Source organism: Diceros bicornis, chromosome 20 (assembly GCF_020826845.1).
Source record: "Diceros bicornis minor isolate mBicDic1 chromosome 20, mDicBic1.mat.cur, whole genome shotgun sequence".
Classification (NCBI taxonomy): Eukaryota; Metazoa; Chordata; class Mammalia; order Perissodactyla; family Rhinocerotidae; genus Diceros; species Diceros bicornis.
Window position 1 is genome coordinate 5,254,424 of NC_080759.1, and position 22,933 is coordinate 5,277,356.

A 22,933-nucleotide genomic window follows, 5' to 3' on the forward strand; every position below is an offset into this window, starting at 1 on the left:
GGGCCTTTGGCCATGCTGTAACTTCTGCCTGAAATACCCTTTCTTTCCTTCTGCACTTGGATTAAACGGTGCAGAGACTGGAGTAGCCTGAATCTTCCTGGTACCACTGTCAGACCCTAGAAGGCTGAATCTTCCTGCTTCTGTGTCCGCAAAGGAAGAGAAGTTGTAATTGTCTGACTTGGGAGTACCCAGGGGCATTGAAACTCGCACTCTTAGCTCTGCTCTGGCCATATTAACCTGCTAAAGGCTCTACCAAGCCAAGGCTCTTCCAAGCCTTCAGACCTTTGCCCAGGCAGTTCCTTCTGCCTGGAATGCCTTTCCTCCTCTTGTTTGTCTGGCAATTTCTTTTTTCTTTCTTTTCTTTTCTTTTTTTTTTTTTTGTGAAGAAGATCAGCCCTGAGCTAACATCCGATGCTAATCCTCCTCTTTTTGCTAAGGAAGACTGGCCCTGGGCTAACATCTGTGTCCATCTTCCTCTACTTTATATGGGATGCTACCACAGCATGGCCTGATAAGCAGCGTGTAGGTCCACGCCCGGGGTTCCGAACCTGCGAACCCCAAGCCGCTGAAGAGGAGCGCGAGAACTTAACCAGTACACCACGGGGTGGGCCCCATATCTGGCAATTTCTCCATCTTTCAAGGCTCAGCTAACGCAGTGCCTTCTGGCTGTCAGTGAACCAGAGCCTGGCAGATGTGGGCAGGCTTCACTGACCCTTTTGAAATAAACTGAGGCTGAGTGGTTTTTATAATTTTATTTATTTATTTTCCCCCAAAGCCCCAGTAGATAGTTGTATGTCACACCTGCACATCCTTCTAGTTGCTGTATGTGGGACGCCGCCTCAAGGAGCCGTGCGTCGGTGCGCGCCTGGGGCCGGCCCTGAGGCTGAGTGGTTTTTAAACGGTTATGCGGCCAAGGGGAGAAGTGTGCAGGAAGAAGAAAGGGCAATTTGAAATAGTTTTGGCTTAGTACACATTTTTGATTTTTGCAAATATACGTAAAACAAGGAGCAGAATCAAATAACTGGGAGGGGCCTTGGGGCCTGAGCCACGCCCACCTCAGTCCGCAAAGACCCGCCCCGCACGAGGTCCAGGTCAGTTCCACTAGGCACCAATCAGCCCCGCCTCTCCTCCTAAATCCCGCCCAACTCAGTCCCGCTCAGTTTATCACACCGCAAGCTCGGCCTTCTCCGCCTAGGACGCCGCTCCGCTCGGCCCGGTCTCGCCCATGCCGGAAGGAGCGCTGACCAGTGCGGTTTGATTCGGCCAGAAACGTAAAAGCTCCGCCTAATCTCGCTTTAGCCAATCACATTCCCAGTCCCGCGCCACTCAGGCCCCACTCCCGTCTATCACGTCCCAAACCCCACCCCCGGCACGGTCCCAGCCTATCAGCTTCCACGGCTCTCCAGCGGCGTCTGGTTCGTCGCTCTGCTCGCCTGCGGCCTGAGGAAGGACATTCCCCAGGAGGCGGTGCGACTGCGCCGCCCCACTTCCGGCGGCGAAAGATGGCGGTCTCCTAGCGAGTCGTCGGCTGGGGTGGAGGGAGACTCAGGCTACGGTGAGCAGAGAAGTGGGTGGTGAAAGCTGCGGGACCCGTACCCGGAGGCTCAGCTCCCTTACCCCAGAGGTCCAGCTGTCGCCTTCAGCTCCGGTTTCTTCTCCTGTCTAGCTGCTACGCCTCTTGCTTCAGCTGAAGCTTTGTTTTCCTTAGAGGTTGTGGGGGCCGCCATCCCGGGCAGCCCGCACCCATTGCCCAGATAGGCAGACTGTTCCATTGGCATCCTATCTTTGCTCACAGAGACCTGTAACACCCCGATCCGTGCCCCTCCCCTGTGCAGATATTCCCCAGGCAGCCCAGCGCCCACTGGGGAGAATCCTAGAGGTTATTCCTTTATTCACCAAGACATTTTCAGTTTCAGGTAACAGAAAGCCCAATTCAGTCTGGCTTAAGAAAGAGAGGGAAGTTAGTGGCTTGTAGAACTGGTTCCAGACGTAGCTGGATCCAGGTGCTCAGAAGTCTGCCTGCCGGTTTTCTGGGTGAGCATCACTTCAGGCAGGTTCTGTTTCCCCTCTTCGTGGCAAAAGAGGCTCCTGGCTGTTCTTCACTTCTCTCCTCCCAGCTCTGCAGCTCTAGAGAGCCGCTCTTCTCTAATAGCACTACTGGACCCCGTATGGGGGTCATGACCACATTTCTCAGTCATTCACAGTGGCCATATGTGCTCAGTGGCCAAGGAAGGGGGAGGGGTTAGCCCTACAGAATAAAAGGAGACTGTTACCTTAAGGCACAGTGGATGCCAGGCTGACGAGTGTGAAAGGCGCCTATTCCACAGATGAGGAAACAGGCCCTGAGGGGCGTGACCCTTATAGTCGGTAAGTGGCTCATGCCCCTTCCTCCTCCCTTGTCATCACATGTTTTAAAACTCCTAAGGGAAGGATCCTGGCTTCCCCCATGGCTGCTCCATCCAGCAACTCAGGAGCCATGGAGGTGGTGGAGCCCAGCAGCCCCACCGAGGACGAGGAGGAGGAGGAAGAGGAGCAGTCCTCGGAGCCCAGGCCCCGCACGCGCTCCAACCCGGAGGGGGCCGAGGACCGGGCACTGGGGGCCCAGGCCAGCGTGGGCAGCCGCAGCGAGGGTGAGGGTGAGGCGGCCAGTGCTGATGACGGGACCTCCAACCCTCCAGGAGCTGGCCCCAAGCCCTGGCAGGTGCCTCTGCCGGCCCCTGAGATCCAGGTGCGGACGCCAAGGGTCAACTGTCCAGAGAAGGTGGTAAGTGAGGGTCTTGGCCTGTGGCTCCGAGGCATTGGGGAACCTTGGGTTAAACATTCTTGCCTTTTGGGATTCACTCTGAACGGTCCTTTTGTATGAGTTTCCTAGGGCTGCCCCAACAAATTACCACAAACGAGGGGGCTTAAAACAACAGAAACTTATTCTCTCACAGTTCCGGAGCCCAGAAGTCCAAAATCAAGGCATCAGCAGGGCCACATTACCTCTGGAGCCTCGAGGGGAGGACGCTTCCTTGCCTCTCCCAGCTTCTGGGGGTTCTGGCGATTCTCGGCTTGTGGCTGCCTCACTCCGGTCTCTGCCTCTGTCTCCATATGGCTTCCCCTCTGTATCTCTGTGTCTTCTCTTCTGTCTCTCATAAGGACACTTGTCATTGGATCAGGACAATCTTAGCTCAAGATCTTTACCTTAATTACATCGGTAAAGACTCTAGTTCTAAATAAAGTCACATTTTGAGGTTGTATGAGGGCATATCTTTTGGGGCCACAATTCAACCCACTCTATCCTTGTTTCTGTGTCAAATGTTCTCTGACTCATTTATTCACTCATCAATCTGGCCTCCTAGTCCAGGGGTCTTTCCCTCGAGCCCCCGCCTTCCAAAGTGGAGATTTTGGCTAGGAAGTGGGGGGCAACATACCGCTGGCTATGCTTGGGGAGGGCCCCAGCATGGTGTGGGGCCGGCGTTCATTTCATGTCCAGCTGCCTCCGGGCACAGCGTCCTCCCACCCTCCGCCTTCATTGCAGATCATCTGTCTGGACCTGTCGGAGGAAATGTCCCTGCCAAAATTGGAGTCATTCAACGGGTGAGGGGCACATTTGAGGCCTTGAATGTGCAGCCACGGCAGGCAGGGGCCCAGCCCAGGAAACACAGGGCTCTCTCGCAGAGATTCCCGCCGGTGTGGCCCGGCCCGGGGCCTGGTGGTGTTGGAGAGTAGCGGGGATAACTGATAATGGTGCAGCTGCAGCCATCGGGGCTCTGTTCCAAGTGCATGTGAGCTGTCACAAGCCACCAGTGTGACAGCAGTGACTTGGAAACTTTGAGAAGCAAAGTTGCCCAAGGCCTCACAGCAAATGGGCAGAGCCAGGATTCAGACCCAGGCCTGGCTGACCCTGAAGCCCTTGCCCTGAGCAACTGAGTCTCTGTGGGGTTGGGTGGCAGGGCCTGGATGGGGCCTGAGGAGCTCTGGGAGATGCTGGAGACAGGCCCACCTTCCCCTTGCTGGCACCCCTGACCACCCGTGGCTGAGCAAAGGTCTGGGGGGCCTCTAGTGGATCAGGTGTGAGACCCAGGCTAGCCAGAGGGATCCACTTGGAGAGGGCAGGAGCTGGAGAGGGTCAGCTGGGCTCCACTGTCCCCCTGCTGCATGACCCGGGCCTCCAGGGCCTCATGGCGGTGCTGGTGGAGGGTTCCCCAGGATGAGCAGGTGAGGCGATGCCCCTAGGCCAGGAGGCCTCGCCTTAACCATCCCCTCACTCTCTGTCCCTCTGCAGCTCCAAAACCAACGCCCTCAACGTCTCCCAGAAGATGATCGAGATGTTTGTGCGGACAAAACACAAGATTGACAAAAGCCATGAATTTGCACTGGTGGTAGTGAATGACGATATTGCCTGGGTGAGACAGGGCGGGGCTGGGGTGCCTCGGGGTCCCCCGGGGGCCAGGGAGCAGCTTGCTCAGGCCTGTGCTTCTCCGCAGCTGTCTGGCCTGACCTCTGACCCCCGCGAGCTCTGCAGCTGCCTCTATGACTTGGAGACGGCCTCCTGCTCCACCTTCAGTATCCTTCCAGGCGGGGTGCCCGGTGCGGGGCCTGGCCCGTCCTGCGTCCCCGGATCCCAGGAGGCCTGAGCTGTGGGGGGTTGGCTCAGACTGGCTCAGGTCCAGACCGCAGCTCTGCCACTGCAGGCGTGGGCGAGTCACCTCTCTGAGCCCGTTCCCTCATCTGTGAAGTGTGGGCACAGCCCCCGCCCCATGGGGCCCCTGTGAGGATGAAGGCATGATGTGGAAGCAAAAACAGCTGATTTGGACTCTGGATGTCCAAACTGCACCCACATGGAGAGCACTCCACACAGGGCCACGTATACAGTCGGTGCTCAATAAATGGCAGTATGTGACTGAAAAGTTGCAGTCACCACTATAGCCCCTTCACCCTGGGTGCGGCACATTTTGTGCTAACTTGGACATTAAAGGCTTAAGTGCAGCCCAAAACATAAATAGAATATGATCCCCGTGAGTTAGAGAAGAACACAATGGCCAGTGTCGGGAGGAGGAGCAGGGACACCCACGGTGCCTTCATTGTGAGGAGAGCAGCCCTGGCCCTGAGGGAAGGGGGCTTTGAGTCACCAAGGGTCTTCAGGGCCTCCAGTGCCAGCCCCCACTTCGTGATCTGTACTGAGGGAAAGCCGAGGCTCCGAGAGGGCAAGCAGCTGGGCCAAGGTCACACAGCACGTCTCCAGTACAGCGGGACCCGGGCTCTCCTGGCATCAGGATGAGGGGAGCCAGCCGCCCTGCCCACCCGTGCTCTGCCACTGGCCTTCTCCTTAGCATCTGCACCAGATCTGGAAGGTCTCTTCAGCCTCATGTAAGTCCCCTGTGGGGAAGTTAGTGTTCATCTTGGAAGAGAAGAACCTTTTTTGTGTAAAAGCTTCAAACAGCCCAGAAATAGTCCTTAAGGGAGGCTGAGGTCAGCCTCTCGCAGCCTTTCTCCCCAGAACAGCTGCGCACTCACCTCTCTGGAAGCTGTTTTTGCAAAAGAGCTTCCTCCCTGAATCTGCCCTCCACGTGATCCTGGGATGGGCCTGCTCCTCCACTGGGTTGTGTCAGCGCTAGCGGTGGCACGCTTGTGCTGTAGGGCTGCATGGGAGAGATTCCCAGCTCTGTAGGCCAGCAGGTCTCCGTAGTAGCACCTGGACCGTGCTGTCACAGTCTGAAAGCAGCCGCAGGCCATAGTGCCCGAGGGGGTGTGGCTGGCGCCGGAACCTCTTCGCCTGGACCCTGAAACTGGGGTTCCACATCGTTGCCGCGTGTCGCAAAAGACTTGATTTGCTTTTCTCCCCACCATTTTAAAATGTGAAAACCAGTCGTAGCTTATGGGCCCTAGTATTCAGCCCCTGGTTTTCCAGCCCCCGATGGTGGGCATAGGACCCATTTTGCTTTTTCCATCATGATTAACTTGGTACAGCCATCTAGGCAGATTTTGCAAGTGAATCTACTAGATCAGTTCCCAGTGGAGGACGTGCTGGGTCAAGGAGGGGTGTGTTTTTAATTTTGCTAGACTTTGCCAAAGCGCTTTCCCGGGACATGAACCCTGTTTCCCACCCCCAGCGCAGGGGTTGATCACGCTGCTGAACGATAGGTGGGAAGAGCCCCCATGTTGCTTTGCTCTGCTTTTGTTTTCATTTATTTTTTAAGCCATTCACTATTTCTTCAGTAATTTGTCTATTTGTCCCCTTTACCTCTTATTGTAGGGGGATGTTGGCTTTTTTCTTGTTGATGATCAGATTTGCTTTTTACATATGAAGGACATAGCCCTCTGTCTGCCTTCTGCCCAATGTGAGATCCAGCTGTGGCTGAGTGGAAACTGGGTACTGACTTAGAATATAAGGTCTGGTCCCCACCTAAGAGTCTCCTGGCCTGGTGTGGCAGGTCCAGCTCAGGGCAGTGACGAGGGACGCTCAGGGCACCAAGGGTGCCCAGAGCAGTCTCCAGCTTCAGGGTCAGCAGAGCCTCCCTGATGGAGCAGGAGAGGTCAGGCAGAAGAGCAAGGTGGGGAGGGGCTGAGGGCAGAGGGAACAGCAACGTAGGAAGGCTCAGAGGCAGCAGTGGACTCAGGAGGGGCCGGGTGGGGCTTGCAGGCCCAGTGAGGAGCTGGGCTCTCTGAGGGTGATGAGAGGTGAACCCCCGGAGCATGCTCTGACCTGGCCCCTCCCCACTGTGCAGCCAGCAGAAGACGGAGCTGCCAGTCACGGAGAATGTGCAGACAATCCCGCCCCCGTACGTGGTCCGCACCATCCTTGTGTACAGCCGTCTGCCCTGCCAGCCCCAGTTCTCCCCGACGGAGCCCATGAAGGTGAGTGAGGCCTGGGAGAGGGAGGGAGGGATGCCTACAGCCAGCAGGGTGGTGGGTAGACACCAGGAGGGACTTCCTGACCACAGGAGCTCAGGCACCTGCAGGCAGGTTTCCAGAGTCTGAGGCAGAAGCTGGGCAACATTATGGGGACAGGGGGTGACCCGAGTCCCAAAGGCTGGCGTTCTTCCCCCGCAGAAAATGTTCCAGTGCCCGTATTTCTTCTTCGACATTGTTTATATCCACAACGGCACTGATGAGAAGGAGGAGGAGATGAGCTGGAAGGTGAGCGGCCAAGGCAGGTGTGCGGGTGGCAGGTGGGTGTACATGGGCTTCTCAGAACCCACCTGCCCTGGGCCTGGGAGACCCCACCTCCATTTTGCAGCCCTGGAGCCCTGCTGGATCTTGGTCATTCAGTCATTCAACAGCCATCTTCACGTGTCTACTGTGAGCTAGTGGGGGCTGCTGGGACAGTGGCCCTGGGAGCATGTAGGGTCCTGCCCACCTCATCCCTGACATCTGCTGCACTCGCTTCCTGCCTTGCCCTCTGCTTGGAACACCCTTCCCTCCCTGCCTCCCCAGGCTCTGCTGGTCTTTCACATCTCAGCCCTGAACTAGTGTGCGACCTCAAGCATCCCACTTACCTCTCTAAGCCTCAGTTTACCCAACTGTGAACAGGGGAGTTGAGACCAGCTCCGACTCATACCTCAATACCCAAACCAAAAGTCCCTACTCTAGGAAGCCTTCCCTGCTCCTCAAGGAAGATCAGTGTGGGGGCTGAGGGATTGTCTGCATCCCATTCTGTCTCTAGACTGGGGGCTCTGGTACTGAGACCTCTCGGGGTCCCTAAGACTAGGTGGGTGGCAGGGAATGTTTGCTGAATGTAGGAATGTTTTCTGCCTGGCAAACTCCTCTTCACCCTTCAGAACCCACCCCTGATGCCTCTTCCTCTGGGAGCTCCTCCCAGGACAGGGAGGGCCTGTCAGGGGAACCCCTGCCTGAACAGCTCCTCCCTGGCCCCACAGGACATGTTTGCCTTCATGGGCAGCCTGGATACCAAGGGTACCAGCTACAAGTATGAGGTGGCGCTGGCTGGGCCAGCCCTGGAGCTACACAACTGCATGGCCAAGCTGTTGGCTCACCCGCTGCAGCGGCCCTGCCAGAGCCACGCCTCCTACAGCCTGCTGGAGGAGGACGACGACGCCACCGAGGTCGAGGCCACTGTCTGAAGCATCCCTGCAGGGCCAACCTTCTCATACCATGAAGCCCTTGGCATAGAGTGCTGGTTCTCTGCTGGACTCCGGGAGACCGCTGGCGCAGGGGTTCCAGGAGGCACCCAGGAAGCATCCCTGGGACTCTGGGCACCCATCACCCATATTTCCCAGCCCATGTCACACTGCCAGTTTGTCAGTTGTAATTTTTGTTGTTCCCTGTGTTTTGTCAACAAAATAAAAATCTGAGAATCCTGTGGATTCTTGTGTTAATTGGGATCCTTTTGGTTGCAAGTGACAGAAAACCCACCCACTGAGTGAAAAGGGGAGTGGCTTGGTGGTTGTGGATAAGAAGCCAAGGTGCAGCCTCAGGCTCAGCTGTATCCAGGTGCTTGGGCAACATTGCCATTGGGGAGGGCTGGAATACACTGCATGCTTGGTGTTCCGTGTGCCCTGCCCGCCTGTCAACCTGTGGAAAGGGGTGAGATGGATGTGACCACTCCCCAAACCCCAACCCAGGAGAAGTGCCGGCTCTCCCAGCACCTCCATGTGACTGGCCTTGCCTGGGTCATGAGACCTTGCATTGAGCCAGTCATGGGCCAGAGCTCTGGGACGCTCTGATTGGCCAGGCCTGGATCAAGCCTCTCCTCTGGAAGGGAGGATTACAGCTCCATCGGGAACTACTGTGGTGCTCCCCAGAGGAAGGGAGGCAGAGACAGGCAGGACAGTCCGCCCTTCGACTGTCTCCCTGGAGAAGGAGCGGTTGTGCGAGAAGGGTACCAGCGGGACTTGCTCAGTTCCGCATAAAATGAGAGAGTTCTGTCGAGCAACTGCCTTTCCTCCCCATGCGCATTTATTGGGCACCTATGTTCCAGGCCCCTCGTTCAATTTATCACTAGCCCGAAAGGGATTATTCTCCCATTTTGCAGATGGCGAAACTAAGGCCCTCAGAGGCCCACCGCTCCAGCGGAATGGCCTCCCGGCCCCGCGGGACTGAAAAGCGGCGACGCAGAGCTCCCGGAGGCGGGAGCGCTTAATCGAAGCCTTAAGTGGTGTCGGGGCTGCGCGCGCTGCTGGAGGCCGCCTCGGCAGAGAGTTCCAGGAGACTGAATACCCGGGGGCACCTCCAGGTCCCCAGCTCCTAGCTCCACCCCTCCGGCAGGGTGCGTCCGCGTTTCCCCGTTTTGAGACGAGATAATGGCACACCAGGCGGCCTCCGCCCGGGCCCTTATCGGCCGCCCCAGGCCCTGCCTGAGCGCCAATCGGGGGCGCGAGCCCGGACGAGCACCAAAGCTCCCGGACGCCGATGCTGCGAGGGTCAGCCTGGTTGGGGACCCTGCGCTGCGCGGGGGCGCGGAGCCCGGAGCCGCGGGGCGCGGCGGCGCGTGCGCACACGGGCGTCGCGGGAAGTTGGAAACCGGCGGGCCGGGCCGTGGGGCTGGGGGGCCGCGCGGGCATGGGCGCGGCGGCCGGCCTGGCGCGGCGGCTGCGGGAGGCGCTGCGGCAGGAGGAGCCGCGGTGAGGGCGGGGTCCGGGGCGGGCTCGGAGGGCGAGTGTCGCGGTCCACTCTGACCCCTTGTTCGTAGGGCCGTGGAGGAGCTCCTGCGCCGCGGCGCCGACCCCAACTTGGTGCTCGCGGATGGCGCGGCGGCCATGCACCTGGCAGCCGGAGCCCGGCACCGGCGCGGTCTGCATTGTCTCGAGGCTCTGCTGCGCCGTGGCGGGGACCCCAATGCTCGGTGAGGCGGGGCCTGGGCCCGGGGCGGGGTCTTCCGCGCAGAGAAGGGGTCTTCCTAGTCCCAGGGCGAGGCCTGGGAGTCCGGGAGAGGGGGGTCCTACAGTCCAGGGGTGGGGACTCAGTGCCCGAGGGCGGAGCTTGGGGAACCTGGGGAGGTATCCTGAGGGTCTAAGGGCGGGGGCTAGGCTCCCAGACCGACGGTGGGGTATGGGGTTGCGCTGGGGCCAAACTGGGGATCGAAGGTTCGAATCTGGCGGTAGAAGCTGTAGGGTCAGGGAGCAGAGGTTTGGGTCCCGCAGGATCTGGGTTCCGAGGGTGGCGTCTCAGGCTGGAGGGTGGAGATGGGGGGGCCGCGGGGGCCGGACATCGAGTTCCCTCCTCCGCTCCTGCCCCAGCTCGGCCGAGGCGCTGACGCCGCTGCACGTGGCCGCCGCCTGGGGCTGTCGCCGCGGCCTGGAACTGCTGCTGAGCCAGGGAGCGGACCCCGCGCTGCGCGACCAGGTGGGCGGCCCAGCGCCGGCAGTGGCGGGGCAGACCCAGAGGGAGAGGGGGGGAGGGCAGAAGGGTGCGGAGAGGGCCTCGGGCGCCCCCTGCTGACCGCGCCGCCGCAGGACGGACTCCGGCCGCTGGACCTGGCCAAGCAGCAGGGGCACCAGGACTGCGTGCGCGTCCTGCGGGAGCTCGAGACCAGGACCAGGACCCTGGCCCGGACCTGGTCGGAGACCCAGGAGCCCGAGCCCGACGGTGCGTGGGGCCTCGCGGCCTGGGGGTCTTAGCCCCTGACCTAGCTGCGCGTGTCTGCCTCTGCCGTCCTCTCTCTGCCGCGGCTTCCGCCTGCCTCCTGTCCTGGGTCTGCCGTCGGTTGTGCCTACCTCCCACTCTCCCCTCCTTCCCGCGGCTTCAGCCGCCTCTTGCTGGCTGATCCGACTCCTATCTCTGTCTCTGGCCCCCTCCTCCACTCCTCTCTGACGCCGGCTCTCATCCTCTGCTTCAGGCCCAAGCCCCCCGGGGAAAGGGCTGCACGCCAGCCCTGCTGGGGCTCCTGGTGTGACGCTGGACTCCACAGCACTGGGCAGAGGTAACACCAGAGACATCGGCCCTGAGGCCGCGGACACGGGTGGCGGCTTGGAGTCTGCTCCAGGGCGCTGGGACTGCGGCACAGATGCTTCCTTCGTCACCGCGCTCGAGGCCTCTGGAGCCGAAGACCCAGCCCCCAACACCGCCCCTGGGGCTGGGTCACTGCCCCAGACCGGGCAGGCGCTCCTGCCTGGTGTCCGACCCTCGTGGAGAGTACCAAGACCTCTGGGTACCCCACAGCTGGCACAGCAAGCCGCCCTGGCAGGCAGGGAGGCAGAACTGAGTGCCCGTCTGCAGGCCCTGACTCTGATCTCTCCGGATGCCTCCCCGGCCCCCACATCCCTCCCGGAAGGGCCCGGAGCCGGCAGGGCCCCTTGGGAACCACTGTCTGGACCCCCCAGCTTCCACTTCCTGACAGATGACCAGTTGTCCCTCGATAGTGATGTGGCCGCCTTCTGGCTGACGGAGGATGAGGCGAGCTTCACAAGTGGCAGGGACCCTGTCCCCTCTTGCCGGTGCCCACCAGTCCCCGCCATGTCTGACTGGGAGCTGCTGCGAGGGCTCCAAGCACTTGGCAAGAGCCGTGGCCCCATCACTCCCTTCACCCGGCCATACTACCTGCCACGGCTGGAAGAGGCCCAGGCTGCTCCTGGTTAGTCCCTCTGGGCCTCCAGAGTCCCGGGAGGCCCCCACTCTCTGTCCCTACTTCACTCTTCGTCTCTGGGAACCACCCTTTCCTCTGTCTCCCTTGACTCAGTTTCCCCTCCCAGGCCCAGACTTTTCAGGGCACAGCCCAGAGCTGGCCAAGGCCCTGCACACAGGCCATATCCCGGATGCCCAGGCAGACGAGGATGAGCTTGCCCAGCAGTTTGAACAGCCGGATCCCACCAGAAGGTGGCGGGAGGGGGTCGTGAAGTCCAGCTTCACGTATTTGCTGCTGGATCCCAGGTACTTGTGGCAGGAATGACCCAGAACTGGGAACTGGAAAATTCTGGGATTGGTTCTTATTTGCCGTGTGTTCTTAGGAAGGGGACTGGCCCTCTCTTGTCATCAGCTTATTTATCTATAAAAGGTGGCTTGATCCGATTCAAGCTGCTGTGTGCCTTTGGGGGCAGCCACTCCTCTCTGCTCTGTAACACGGGAGTCACTGGATGTGGCTTCAGTTTGCTCTGTGACCTTAGAGGCTGTCTCTGGGGCAACTCTCATCACTTCCCTCTCTGAGCCACCCTATTCACCCAGAAAAACTCAGGACCTGCCAGCCCGAGCCTTCTCACTGACCCCAGCTGAATGCCTTAGGACTTTCGTCCATGCCATCTTCTATGTGGGCAAGGGGACACGGGCCCGGCCGGATGTCCACCTCTGGGAGGCCCTCGGCCAGCGTGGGCGCCCAGGAAAACAGGTGTGAGGATAAGGGCCAGGGTCAGGGCAGGGGCAGCCAGGCTGCAGGCAGGTAGAGGAAGGAAGGAATTGAAGGGCAGGCCTCTGATCCTGCCCTGGCCCCCTAGGCCTGCCCTAAGGTGCGTCAGATCTTGGACATTTGGGCCAGTGGTCGTGGCGTTGTCTCCCTGCACTGCTTCCAGCATGTGGTGGCTGTGGAGGCTTACACTCGAGAGGCGTGTCTTGTGGATGCTCTAGGTGGGTGTGTGGCTTGTGCGATGGGGGTGGGGTCACATGAGGGACACATGATCTACCGATTCCCTCACCCCTTTCCTCTCAGGGTTGTTCATTTGTTTAACGAGCAATTGAGCACCAACTATGTACCTGCATGTGCACATATTTTGCTCTTTTGGTTTATTCCTGCTTGAGGGCAATACATAGTGGGTTCATTGTCATGTATTTCTGCCAGGGGTTTGCAGAGGCTGCCCCTGTGACCTCACCCCCCCATCTCTTCAGGGATCCAGATGCTGACCAACCAGAAACAAGGACACTGTTATGGAGTGGTGGCTGGCTGGCCACCCGCCCGGCGCCGCCGCTTGGGGGTGCATCTGCTGCACCGCGCTCTCCTTGTCTTCTTGGCTGAGGGTGAACGAGAGCTACGGCCCCAGGACATCCAAGCCCGTGGCTGAGCACTGGTGAATTCACCATCCAGCCTGGGTAGAGATCAGGGTGGCTGAATGTTCCAGCTGCCCTGTGCTGAGAGCAGCCCTCTGTCTCCAGCTCCAGAAGGCTGGTGGGGGGCAGCAAGGCAAATCTCCCCATCAGGCTGAGGGAGGAGTTTGTTACAGATGGAACTGCTGGAGAGCTAATGAGCTCTCCATCATGAGAGGAGAACAAATGGGGACCAGAGGTTCTTTGGAACATTCCAGTCCTTCAGAATATGCTGGTGCTTTGGCAGTTTGGTCCTGTCTGTGAGGACAGAGTCTACTTTTATCTCCTGACACCGGGGACGCACAATGTGGGGTGGGCTGGGGGAATCTGTCCGGGTCAAGAGCCAGGTTTTGCTGCTTCCCACCTGTGGGACTTCAGACCAGCAATTTGTCTCTCTGAGCCTCAGTTTCCTCAGCTGTGCAGTGGGGACAGTGAGAAGTCCTACCTCAGGGGGTCATTGTGGGGAGCTTTGCCCCAAGCCAGAGGTGGCCCACCAGCCCAGGTGCCGACTGTGTGTGGAGACGTGTGGGCAGGGCTGGGGGTCGCAGGTGAGGCACCCACTTCCACAGTAAAATGGGGTCAATCGCCCTGACTTCCGGGTGACGCTCTGCGATTTCAGACTATTCACGTAGGCTGAAATCTTCCGTACATGCCAGGCCGCCATACTGGGGAGGTGCTGGTGGGATCATTTAAGTTTACCAGAAGTTGCTTCTTTAAAGCGGCCACTGGGGGCCGGCCCCGTGGCATAGCGGTTGGGTGCGCGCGCTCCGCTGCTGGCGGCCCGGGTTCGGACCCCGGGCGCGCACCGATGCACCGCTTCTCCGGCCATGCTGAGGCTGCGTCCCACATACAGCAACTAGAAGGATGTGCAGCTGTGACATACAACTATCTACTGGGGCTTTGGGGGGAAAATAAATAAATAAAATTAAAAATAAATAAATAAATAAAGCGGCCACTGGGTTTAGGGACGTGGGGAGATCCACCGCCTGACTGGGTTCACCACCTCCCGGTCGTGGTGGCTCAGCGAACCAGGTCCTGCAGGGCCAGCTGTAACTTGGCAGTGGTTCTACCTCCCGGCCTCCGCCGTGGAGCCCAGGCTTCTCTGGGGAATGGCCGGTATGGTGAGTGGGGGCCTGGCCTCCGGGGTAGGCCTGGGCTCTAACACTGCAACCGAACTGAGGAAGCCTTTCTCCGAGCTTCGGTTTCCTCGTGTGTCAGACAGGGAGGCCTCCTGGATACTAAGTCTCTTGATAAAGCCATAGTAATTAGAACAGCTTGCCATGGGCCCAGGAATTCACAACAGGTCACTGGGAAAGAATCGAGACTCAAAAGACCCCACAGAGATGGGGTCTGCCTAACACAGGGCTTCCCAGGCTTGGCCCTACTGACACTTGATAAGTTTTTCCTTGCGGTGGGGGTGTCCGGTGCACCGTAGGGTGTCGCGGGCAGCGACCTTGGGCTCCACCCACTGGAAGCCAGTAGCATCCTCCCCAGTGGGGGTGATCAAAAATGGCTTCCGAATTTGCCAAGGGACAACAGTACCCCTGGTGAGACCCCTGATCTAAACTAAAGGTGGGCTCACCAACCAGGGGGGAAAGGACGGAAGACGCAGTCGTTCTCCCGCAGTCCACACAAACCACAGGAAGACCGAGGTATGCATACGTTAGAATAAAATGGAAACGAGCACGGCTGTGGGGCAGAGAAATCCTTCCTCCAGACATAAAAAGAGTGCGGTGGCTTCAAAATAAAAATCATCTTCGTGACAAAAGCGACCCTAAATCAACTTGAAAGATAAGTAGGAATAAGAGGAGTAACTGGCCGGCTGGGAGGGGTGAAAGGGCTTCCTGAACTGACGCGTGTGGGACCCTCGGCACAGGGCCTCCTACACAGCTGGCTGCTCTGATCGCATGCCGAGTCCACGGATGGCTTCAGCCTCCACACTGGCCTCAGCTGGACGTCCTCCCCTCCAGGGGCCGGGAGCTCACGCCTGAATCTGGGAATACTGCCCAAGCAGCCTCTGCGCTCTGAGGAGGGAGGGGTACTAAGGGAAGCAAGCATAGACGGTGGTGAGGCCCCCCGCCTGCGGTCACGCAGCACAGTTCCGGAGACTCGGATTGTCACTTCTTTTTATTGAGTTACAGGTTGGGATGTGCAGGCTCAGTGGCGCCAGCCCCCCACTCCCCTCCCAACCCTCTTGGGCAACCACAGCTCCCAGCACCGACGAATGGGGGTCGGGGTCTCGGGCAAGGGGGCGGAGGCCCGAGGTCCCTGCGGGCCTCGTGAGTCCCAGGATCAAGCACAGCTGACACGGAAGACAGAGAGCGGGGTGGGGGGCCTGCGTCGGCCATGGCGTTGGGGGTAGGGGACTTCTGTACAAGGTCATCCTCCGCGGGGATCCCAGCTGCGGCCCGAAACACCGATGGCCACCGCAGGACGGAAGCTGAGAGCCGCCCGTGCGCTGGGCTCCCACAAATGCCCCGCCCTGCCCAGTCGGCCTCGGGGCGTCTCCCGACCCGGCCCCGCCCACCGGAGCTGACGGCCCGCCCAGGTGGCCCACGCTGAGGACCTGGCGCCGGCGCCGGCTCCGGCCTCCCGCTCCTCCGCACACCAAGCGATGCCAGCCCGCCCAGCGGCTACTTCTCCTCCGGGGGCGCGGGCAGGGGCGCGGGCGAGGGCTCGGGCTCCCAGAGCAGGAACTCATGGAGCAGCGTGTTGACTGTCTCCGGGCACTCCAGCATCACCATGTGGCTGCCTTCGTCGATGAGCTTCAGGAAGGCCAGGAGCAGGATCTGCGGAGGATGCAGTCTCAGGGTGGGCGGAGGCAGCATGGTGGCGCCAGGGGCCAGGCTGCCCTGGGACTCCCTGCCATCCACGCCGGGCCTGCAGCGTCAGGAAGTCCCTCCTGCGGTCAACCCGTCATCCCTCCACTTCCACCCAAGGGGAACTGGGGGATGGCTGTGGCCCTGCTGGACTCGGTACGCATTCGTTCTGCATTTATTACCTGTCTACAATATGTGCAGGCAGGATTTTTCACCTCTGGCACTACTGACACTTAGGGCCAGATCATTGTTTGCTGTGGGGCTGTTCTGTTCATTGTACGGTGTTGAGCAGCATCCCTGGCCTCCACCCACTGGATGCCAGCAGCTGCGCCCCCGCCCCCCCCACCCCATCATGACAACCAAAAGAGTCTGTGGACATTTCCAAGCGTCCCCTGGGGGCAGAATCTTCACCAGTTAAGAGCCCAGAGCTATTCCACGTGCTAAGGACCCCAAGCCCCTTTCTTGGGGATCTCTGATCTAAAGACCCCCTGGCCTGCCCCTCCCACAGTTACATAGCACATGACAAATCCAGCCGTGAAGAGCACTTTTTAATGTGCATCAGAGACAGGGCCTAATCCTGACACTTGTCCAGAGAGACCCACTTTCTGGATTCCACATTTGACTCTTTTTTTTTTTTTTTTTTGTGAGGAAGATCAGCCCTGAGCTAACATCCGTGCTAATCCTCCTCTTTTTGCTGAGGAAGACCGGCTCTGAGCTAACATCTATTGCCAATCCTCCTCCTTTTTTTGTTCCCCAAAGACCCGGTAGATAGTTGTATGTCATAGTTGCACATCCTTCTAGTTGCTGTATGTGGGACGTGGCCTCAGCATGGCTGGAGAAGCGGTGCGTTGGTGCGCGCCCGGGATCCGAACCCTGGCCGCCAGTAGTGGAGCGCGCGCACTTAACCACTGAGCCACAGGGCCAGCCCCCACCTTTGACTCTTAATCTAAGCTCCCACTTCCCTGGGGCTGGAGCACAAGGCATAGTCCCCGAAGCTGCCCTGTGAGGGGGGGACGGTTGGGGGTGTGATGGCTGGGGTGCCACGCCCCTACCTCTGCCATGCGCTGGTCTTCCTCCACTGGCACAAACTTGTCATGCATGCCATGGACGAGCAGGACAGGCACAGTGAGCTCGGCGTGGTAGACCTCATCACCCTCGGGCCAGTACTGGCCGCTCATCATGGCCCGCAGCACGAAGGATGACACGTTGAAAGCGTTGCCCTCCTTTAGCAGCTGTTTCTCCTTGGCCCCTTGGCGAGCGAAGCCAGCCCTGGTGGTGGGGAGGCAGCACTGGAGCCCTGTGCCAGCTCGGGCCCCACAGCCTCTCCTCCCACCTGACTCAGGGACGCCCCAGGGGCCGCCAGGGCCAGGGTCACTCACTTGAGAAAGCTCCAAGCCAGGCAGGGCGACAGGCAGTGCAGGACACACGTAGGCATGTTGAAGATGGAGCAGAAACTGGGCTCCAGCGCTGTGGGGCCCCCGCCGTTGATCATGATCACCTTGTGCACCAGGTCCGGGTACTCGTGCGCCAGGAACGTGCAGAAGGAGACCCTGCCCGGAGGATGGGGGGGTAGGTGGGGTTGAAGGTGGGGGTGAGCAGGATACAGGCAGTGAGGGGGCTAATGCCTCCCCTCACCCCAGAGGCAGGTCCTTGGGGTCCGTGGGCCCCGGATGGGGGTAAGGGATGGATGGGGCATCTTGAATGCCCTGAAATTGTGAGACTGTGTGTGTATTGAGGGTGCATTTTTTTTTTTTTTTTTGGAGAAAGGATCCAAATCTAGAACTTGCATCAGATTCTCAACGTCACCATGACCCCCAAAGGGATAAGAATTACTTATTGCCAAGTGTTAGGAAAGCAATCTGATTAAACAAAGCCTTCGGCTGCCCAGAGGTCACTGTTTCTTGTGCATCCCTTCCCTTTAAGGGTCTTCTCTCCCTGGCCTCTGGGCATGGCCCATCTGCCTGCCTCATGCAAGGTGGAAAGGCACAGCTGGAGGAGCCCCCACAGTCCAGCTCCTCATTCCCTCTAAGGCAGGGTTCATATGGCCTGTGGGCTAGCCACTTGTTTTTTGTTTTTTTTTTGGTGAGGAAGATCAGCCCTGAGCTAACATCCATGCTAATCCTCCTCTTTTTGCTGAGGAAGACCGGCTCTGAGCTAACATCTATTGCCAATCCTCCTCCATTTTTTTTCCCCCCAAAGCTCCAGTAGATAGTTGTATGTCATAGCTGCACATCCTTCTAGTTGCTGTATGTGGGACGCGGCCTCAGCATGGCGGGAGAAGCAGTGCGTCGGTGTGCACCCGGGATCCGAACCTGGGCCGCCAGCAGCAGAGCGTGCGCACTTAACTGCTAAGCCACGGGGCCGGCCCAACCACTTGTTTTTGTAAATTAAGTTTGCAATTTTGCAAATTTGTAAAATATTTTGTAAATAAAGTTTTATTGGGACACAGCCATGCTTTGTTTACAAACAGCCACGTTTGTTTACAATTATGGCTGCACTCCTGTTACAACAGTTCCAATGGCCTGACTGTATGGCCTGCAAACCTAAAATATTTACTATCTGGCCCTTGAAGAAAAAGTGTGCCAACCCTTGCTGTAAAATGTGGCAATGGGATACAGGCAGGAGTCAGGTGGGCCTTTCTGTGCCAGTGACTCACTGTGTGCTCTTGGGGAGACTGCTTAACCTCTCTGAGCTTCTCTCTCCACATCTGAAATAGTAACTGTGCTGACCTTGTGCATTATTATAGGGTCACAGTAACTATCACAGATGGGTACTCATTTAATTGGAGGAATCATTTATCATAAGTATCCACTTTTGGGGGGATATTATCATAAACAAGTAAGAGCTATGTTACCTCCCAGCCTGGCTTCCTTTCTTTTGGAAACTTATGTAACATTTCTTTTTCTTGTCTAATTGCATGGGCTACAACCACTAAAACAGTGGTTCTCAAGCTGGCTGACTGATGGGATCCTGCCTGACCTCCTGGGGAAAGCAGAGAGTGGTGCCACTTGGTAGTGGTCAGGCACCTTGCCCAGAGCCTTCCATGGAGCGAGATCTCATCTAAATGCTAGATGGCATTATCACCCCTTTAAGGGGGAGTGAATTACAGAACCTGTGCCTTTGTAAACAGAATTTATAGGATTCCAAGTAGCCTCCTTCCTTGGAGCCCTTAGGATCTCCAGAGCCAGTTTTCTTTCTTTCTTTTTTTTTTTTTTGTGAGGAAGATCAGCCCTGAGCTAACATCTGTTGCCAATCCTCCTCTTTTTGCTGAGGAAGATTGGCCCTGGGCTAACATCTGTACCCATCTTCCTCTACTTTATACGGGATGCTGCCACAGCACGGCCTGACAAGTGGTGCATTGGTCCATGCCCAGGATACGAACCCGAGAACCCCGGGCTGCCAAAGTGGAGCACAACCCAACCACTATGCCACCAGGCCGGCCCCCAGAGCCAATTTTTGAACTTAGTCGAAGACAGTGGCTCTCAGCCAGGGGTGACTGTGCCCACCAGGGGACCTTTGGCAACGTTTTGGATTGTCAGGATCATCACTAGACCATTGTGCTAGCGGCATCTAGTGAGCAGAGGTCAGGGATGCTGCTAAACATCCTACAGTGCACACAAAAGTGCCTCACGGAAAAGAACTACCTGACCCCAAATGTCATAGGGTAGGCATTGAGAAACACTGTTTTAAAACAATGTGAAACAATAGCATTGGTGGCAGGAATCCCTGTCTTGTTGCAGATGTTAATGGGACTTTCAAGGAGGGAAATCGGCATTTCGTGAGTGGGTGTCAAGTCCCTGCTGGCCCCCACCCTCCCCCTCACCCCCACCCCAGCATTGGCTCACCCGTATGAATGCCCAATGAGCACGTTTCGCTTCTTGGCATAACGCTTGAAGATGGCACGCATGTCCTCTGCCAGTGCATAGAAGGTGTAGGCTGCGGCCACCTGGGGTGCCGAGCTGGCCCCATGGCCGGCCAAGTCGGGTGCCACCACCTCATAGCCTAGGCGCACAAAGAAGTCCAGCTGCTCCTTCCAGATGGCCAAGGAGCCGCCGACACCGTGGATGAAGAAGAGCACCACATCAGCCTGCGTGCCTTTGCAGCTGGTGATGCGCTTCTCACAGTCAATGTGGATGGTCCGCTTGGGGCGCCGGGCTCGCCGCCGTCGCCCGCCACTGCCACTCCCAGCACTGCCCGGGCCTGAGCGGCCATCACTGCCCGCCGGGTCTGCCAACTCCACCTCTAAGGTGGCCGGTGGCTCCCCAGAGCCATTCTGCCCATGCAGGAGGTCAGCTCGTGGTGCCGGGCCCAGGTTCTCCACCAGTAACCGCCCATTGCGGTACACTGTGATTCTGCGCTGGCAGCGGACCAAGCCGGACTGGTCCTCCTGGGCAGTATGTGGCAGAGGTGGGGGTGGGTCGGGGGCCGGAGCAGGTCCAGCATGCTTCACCCGCAGCACGCGGCCAGGCTTGACCTCCACAAAGGTGTAGCCATCACTGGACTCGATGCTCTCCAGTGGCCCCACAGCGTTGGGTGGTGCACCCAGCAGGCAGCAGAAGATCCCGTCAGTCACCCCGGTCAGCATGGTGTGTCCTGGGAGTGGGGGTGACAGCCAGCTCAGAGGCTGTCTAAACGAGGAGCCCTCCACCCCCACAAATGGGTCAGGGAAGCCGCGCTGGGAGGCCCCTTCTAGGCTCCAGTTTGCAGAGGGCCAAAGCCAGCCAAGCACAGAGATGTTTTGTCTGGGTGGTGCCTGTGTGGTGGTGAGCTGCCCTCCTGGGCCAGCCTGGTCCATCTTAGAGAGAAGGACCTGGCTATGGCTGACCCCAAGAGGCATCCACAGGGAAGGTGGTGAAGTCAGGGGGTGATTCCTGGAGGAGGGGATATTGCAGCAAATGTGGCCCAGCCCTGAGGAGCCCCCAGCTTGACTTTATAGTATATCAATTATGCCTTCTGAAATCCATTCATTCATTCATCCATTCATTCATTCATGCATGCACTCTTTCATTAACTCACTTTTGCTAAACTAGCTTATCCTGAGGGTCTCTGAAGGCATCTAAAAAGGTGCAAATCCCAGTGAGCCCCCATCCCAGGCCCCTGAACCTGGCTCCTGAGAGGTGAGGCCTTGGGGGAGGGGGTTCGGGCCTGAGCTACAGAAGGCCTTGCCCAGTTCTGCAGGATCACAGAACTGTTTCACAGACGGACAAGTGAGGTCCAGACACTCTGTCTCCCCTGGTCAGTACCCTGGGTTCTGGTGGTCTGACACACAACCCCTAATGGTGGAGATGAGGATGGAAAAGGCAAAGCCCCGGCTGGGGGCCTCCAGGCCTCCATCCTGCTCCCTGCCTTTCCCCCTACCCAGTGTCCATGGCAACCGTAGGCAGTTACATAACTCGAGGGGGATACCCGCGCAGCGCACCCGCATTGTCTGGGGCCTGGAGATGGGGCCAACCCCTCCTCCGTCCCCATCCAGGGCGCTGCGGGGATAAGGCACCCAAAGGCCCGGCCTGCGGTGGCCCGTACTTGCTGCTGGAGGGGGAGCAGGCCGCGCCCCCACCTCTGCCGGGGTCCTAACCCGGTATTGCAGAGGGGGGCGCAGATGCGCCACGCCAGTCCTCCTCCCCAGAGCCAGGCCCCCGCCTCCCGGCTGCCGGTCAGCCCTGTGGCGGGGTCGAGGACACTGGGGCTCCGCGGCTTCCTAAGAGCCCGTGCGCGGGCTTTGTGGACAACCCCCTCCGAAGGGGAAACCCGGGGCCTCGATGTCCCCCTCCTAGGGCTCGCTCGCCGCTCACCTCATCGAGGGCCCTGGGGCCCGGGGCAGGCCGGAGGGGTCCCGGGCGGAGAAGCCAGCGTCCACCTGCGGGCGCCGTTTACATGGTGGCGCTGGATCGGGCCGGGCGCGTCTATGCGGGCAGGCGCCGGCCCGGGGCGGTCAGTGCAGGGGCATCCCGCGGCCTCCGAGCCAGCCGGCCCTTTAAGTCTCTCCCAGGGGGGCGGGGCCGCACGCAAACGGACGGGCACCTCCACCAATCGCAGCTGCGGACTGACCTGGCCTAGTTAGACTGCCAATCAGAGGCTGCAGCTCCGGGATGGGGCGGGCTCTGGACGCAACAGCCCCGCCGCCGTTAGGGGTTTACCGAAGTGGAGGGAGGAATTGGGCCTGGCTCAAGGCCGAGAAGGGGTCGTAGCTTGGGATCTGCCGGGCTCCTGGGGGGCCGCAGCCAAAGCCTCCTCGCTGCAAATAGAATCTCCTCGGCCAGCCCCTGCCTCCGAACTGCCCTGTCCCCTCCAGAGGGAGCCCCCATGTCCCTCTCTGTGCTGACCTTTCCGTTCTAGAGACTCCCAGATCTTTCCAATTTCAGGTGGCGAAAGTGAAGTTCGTAAAGGGCACAAGGTTACAAGGGACGGCGGAATCAGAGTTGGGACTTGGAACCACGGCTCTATGTTTCCAAGTCTGGAAATTGTTATTTGTTAAATCTTTAAACAGACCTCTTGGAGCTATGGGTAATTAGAGAATTGGAGTTTCACAGATCGGCCGAATTTAACTGTTGGCCGATTTAATCAGTGGCTCTGGTCCCTGCTGGAGTCCGAGAGCCCAGGGGTCAAATCCAGCCTCCGCCATTTGCTGATCTGTGACCTTGGGCAAGTCGCTTCCCTGAGACTTCATTTATTTCTCTGAAATTCATTCCCTCCTGAGTTTGCTATGCAGGTAAAACAGCACGGAAAGTGCTCGATACATTGTTGGCATTATTATTGAACTGGTGTAGTACTGTAGTGGTTTGCTAAATGATGGTGCAGGTAGGATGTGCTTCAGAGAACAAGGGGTTAACCATTCCTTGCCTACTTCCATCCCCTGGAATTTGCTGCCAGAGCTGGATTAGGTCCAGCCACTCACTCTTGCCCACTCAGGGCCCTCCTGGGAGACTACAGTTTATTCATGCAGCATGCTCTTCTCTCCTCTCCTCTCTGGGCCCTCCCCATGCTAGGAGATGCTGGGGGCGCTTACAGGGACTCAGCCCCAAGCCCTGCGCTTTGGGGAGCATCTGGGGAAAGACCCGTTGGGGCAGCGTTGGGCCAAAGGAAGGGACTGGGCTAGGGGACAGGAGGGCATCTGAGGACGACTTTAAAAAGATGACTAGGGGCCAGGCAGAGGAAGGTGT

At 58.7% G+C, this 22,933-nt stretch overlaps 3 protein-coding genes across 5 annotated transcripts; 2 read left to right on the plus strand and 1 right to left on the minus strand.

Moving 5' to 3' along the window:
* Positions 1 to 1,458: 1,458 nt before the first annotated feature.
* BABAM1 (BRISC and BRCA1 A complex member 1) lies at positions 1,459 to 8,312 on the plus strand. 3 transcript variants are annotated; one of them, XM_058563665.1, is made up of 9 exons: positions 1,459 to 1,555; positions 2,426 to 2,764; positions 3,524 to 3,582; positions 4,271 to 4,391; positions 4,473 to 4,551; positions 5,331 to 5,355; positions 6,714 to 6,843; positions 7,039 to 7,157; positions 7,866 to 8,312. In XM_058563665.1, the coding sequence occupies exons 2-9, from the start codon at positions 2,447 to 2,449 to the stop codon at positions 8,116 to 8,118; spliced, it is 1,104 nt and encodes a 367-aa protein (XP_058419648.1). In that variant the 5' UTR covers positions 1,459 to 1,555; positions 2,426 to 2,446; the 3' UTR covers positions 8,119 to 8,312. The 3 variants fall into 3 exon arrangements, with proteins under 3 accessions (XP_058419648.1, XP_058419650.1, XP_058419649.1); XM_058563667.1 differs by having other exon boundaries at positions 7,039 to 7,125; XM_058563666.1 differs by lacking the exon at positions 1,459 to 1,555 and adding an exon at positions 1,571 to 2,034.
* Positions 8,313 to 9,383: 1,071 nt separating this feature from the next.
* On the plus strand, positions 9,384 to 14,626 carry ANKLE1 (ankyrin repeat and LEM domain containing 1). The gene is made up of 9 exons (XM_058563669.1): positions 9,384 to 9,569; positions 9,638 to 9,790; positions 10,185 to 10,290; positions 10,401 to 10,533; positions 10,784 to 11,518; positions 11,637 to 11,814; positions 12,106 to 12,265; positions 12,372 to 12,501; positions 12,760 to 14,626. Exons 1-9 carry the CDS (start codon positions 9,508 to 9,510, stop codon positions 12,930 to 12,932), a joined length of 1,830 nt encoding a protein of 609 aa, XP_058419652.1. The 5' UTR covers positions 9,384 to 9,507; the 3' UTR covers positions 12,933 to 14,626.
* A 417-nt stretch (positions 14,627 to 15,043) lies between these two features.
* Positions 15,044 to 21,720, minus strand: ABHD8 (abhydrolase domain containing 8). Its single transcript, XM_058563664.1, has 5 exons — positions 21,566 to 21,720; positions 19,619 to 20,366; positions 17,153 to 17,323; positions 16,826 to 17,042; positions 15,044 to 15,743 (listed from the first exon to the last, which is right to left on the minus strand). Exons 2-5 carry the CDS (start codon positions 20,356 to 20,358, stop codon positions 15,588 to 15,590), a joined length of 1,284 nt encoding a protein of 427 aa, XP_058419647.1. The 5' UTR covers positions 20,359 to 20,366; positions 21,566 to 21,720; the 3' UTR covers positions 15,044 to 15,587.
* Positions 21,721 to 22,933: the final 1,213 nt, after the last annotated feature.

Excerpts from the sequence above, each read along its gene's own strand:
- BABAM1 (XM_058563665.1), top strand. The coding sequence starts at position 2,447 with ATGGCTGCTCCATCCAGCAACTCAGGAGCCATGGAGGTGGTGGAGCCC. Across the intron at positions 4,392-4,472 it reads TGAATGACGATATTGCCTGG|CTGTCTGGCCTGACCTCTGA; the intron begins GTGAGACAGGGC and ends GCTTCTCCGCAG. Across the intron at positions 5,356-6,713 it reads GAAGGTCTCTTCAGCCTCAT|CCAGCAGAAGACGGAGCTGC; the intron begins GTAAGTCCCCTG and ends CCCACTGTGCAG.
- ANKLE1 (XM_058563669.1), top strand. The coding sequence starts at position 9,508 with ATGGGCGCGGCGGCCGGCCTGGCGCGGCGGCTGCGGGAGGCGCTGCGG. Across the intron at positions 10,291-10,400 it reads ACCCCGCGCTGCGCGACCAG|GACGGACTCCGGCCGCTGGA; the intron begins GTGGGCGGCCCA and ends GCGCCGCCGCAG. Across the intron at positions 12,266-12,371 it reads GTGGGCGCCCAGGAAAACAG|GCCTGCCCTAAGGTGCGTCA; the intron begins GTGTGAGGATAA and ends CTGGCCCCCTAG.
- ABHD8 (XM_058563664.1), bottom strand. The coding sequence starts at position 20,358 with ATGCTGACCGGGGTGACTGACGGGATCTTCTGCTGCCTGCTGGGTGCA. Across the intron at positions 17,043-17,152 it reads CTGGCTTGGAGCTTTCTCAA|GGCTGGCTTCGCTCGCCAAG; the intron begins GTGAGTGACCCT and ends CCCCACCACCAG. Across the intron at positions 15,744-16,825 it reads AAGACCAGCGCATGGCAGAG|ATCCTGCTCCTGGCCTTCCT; the intron begins GTAGGGGCGTGG and ends CATCCTCCGCAG.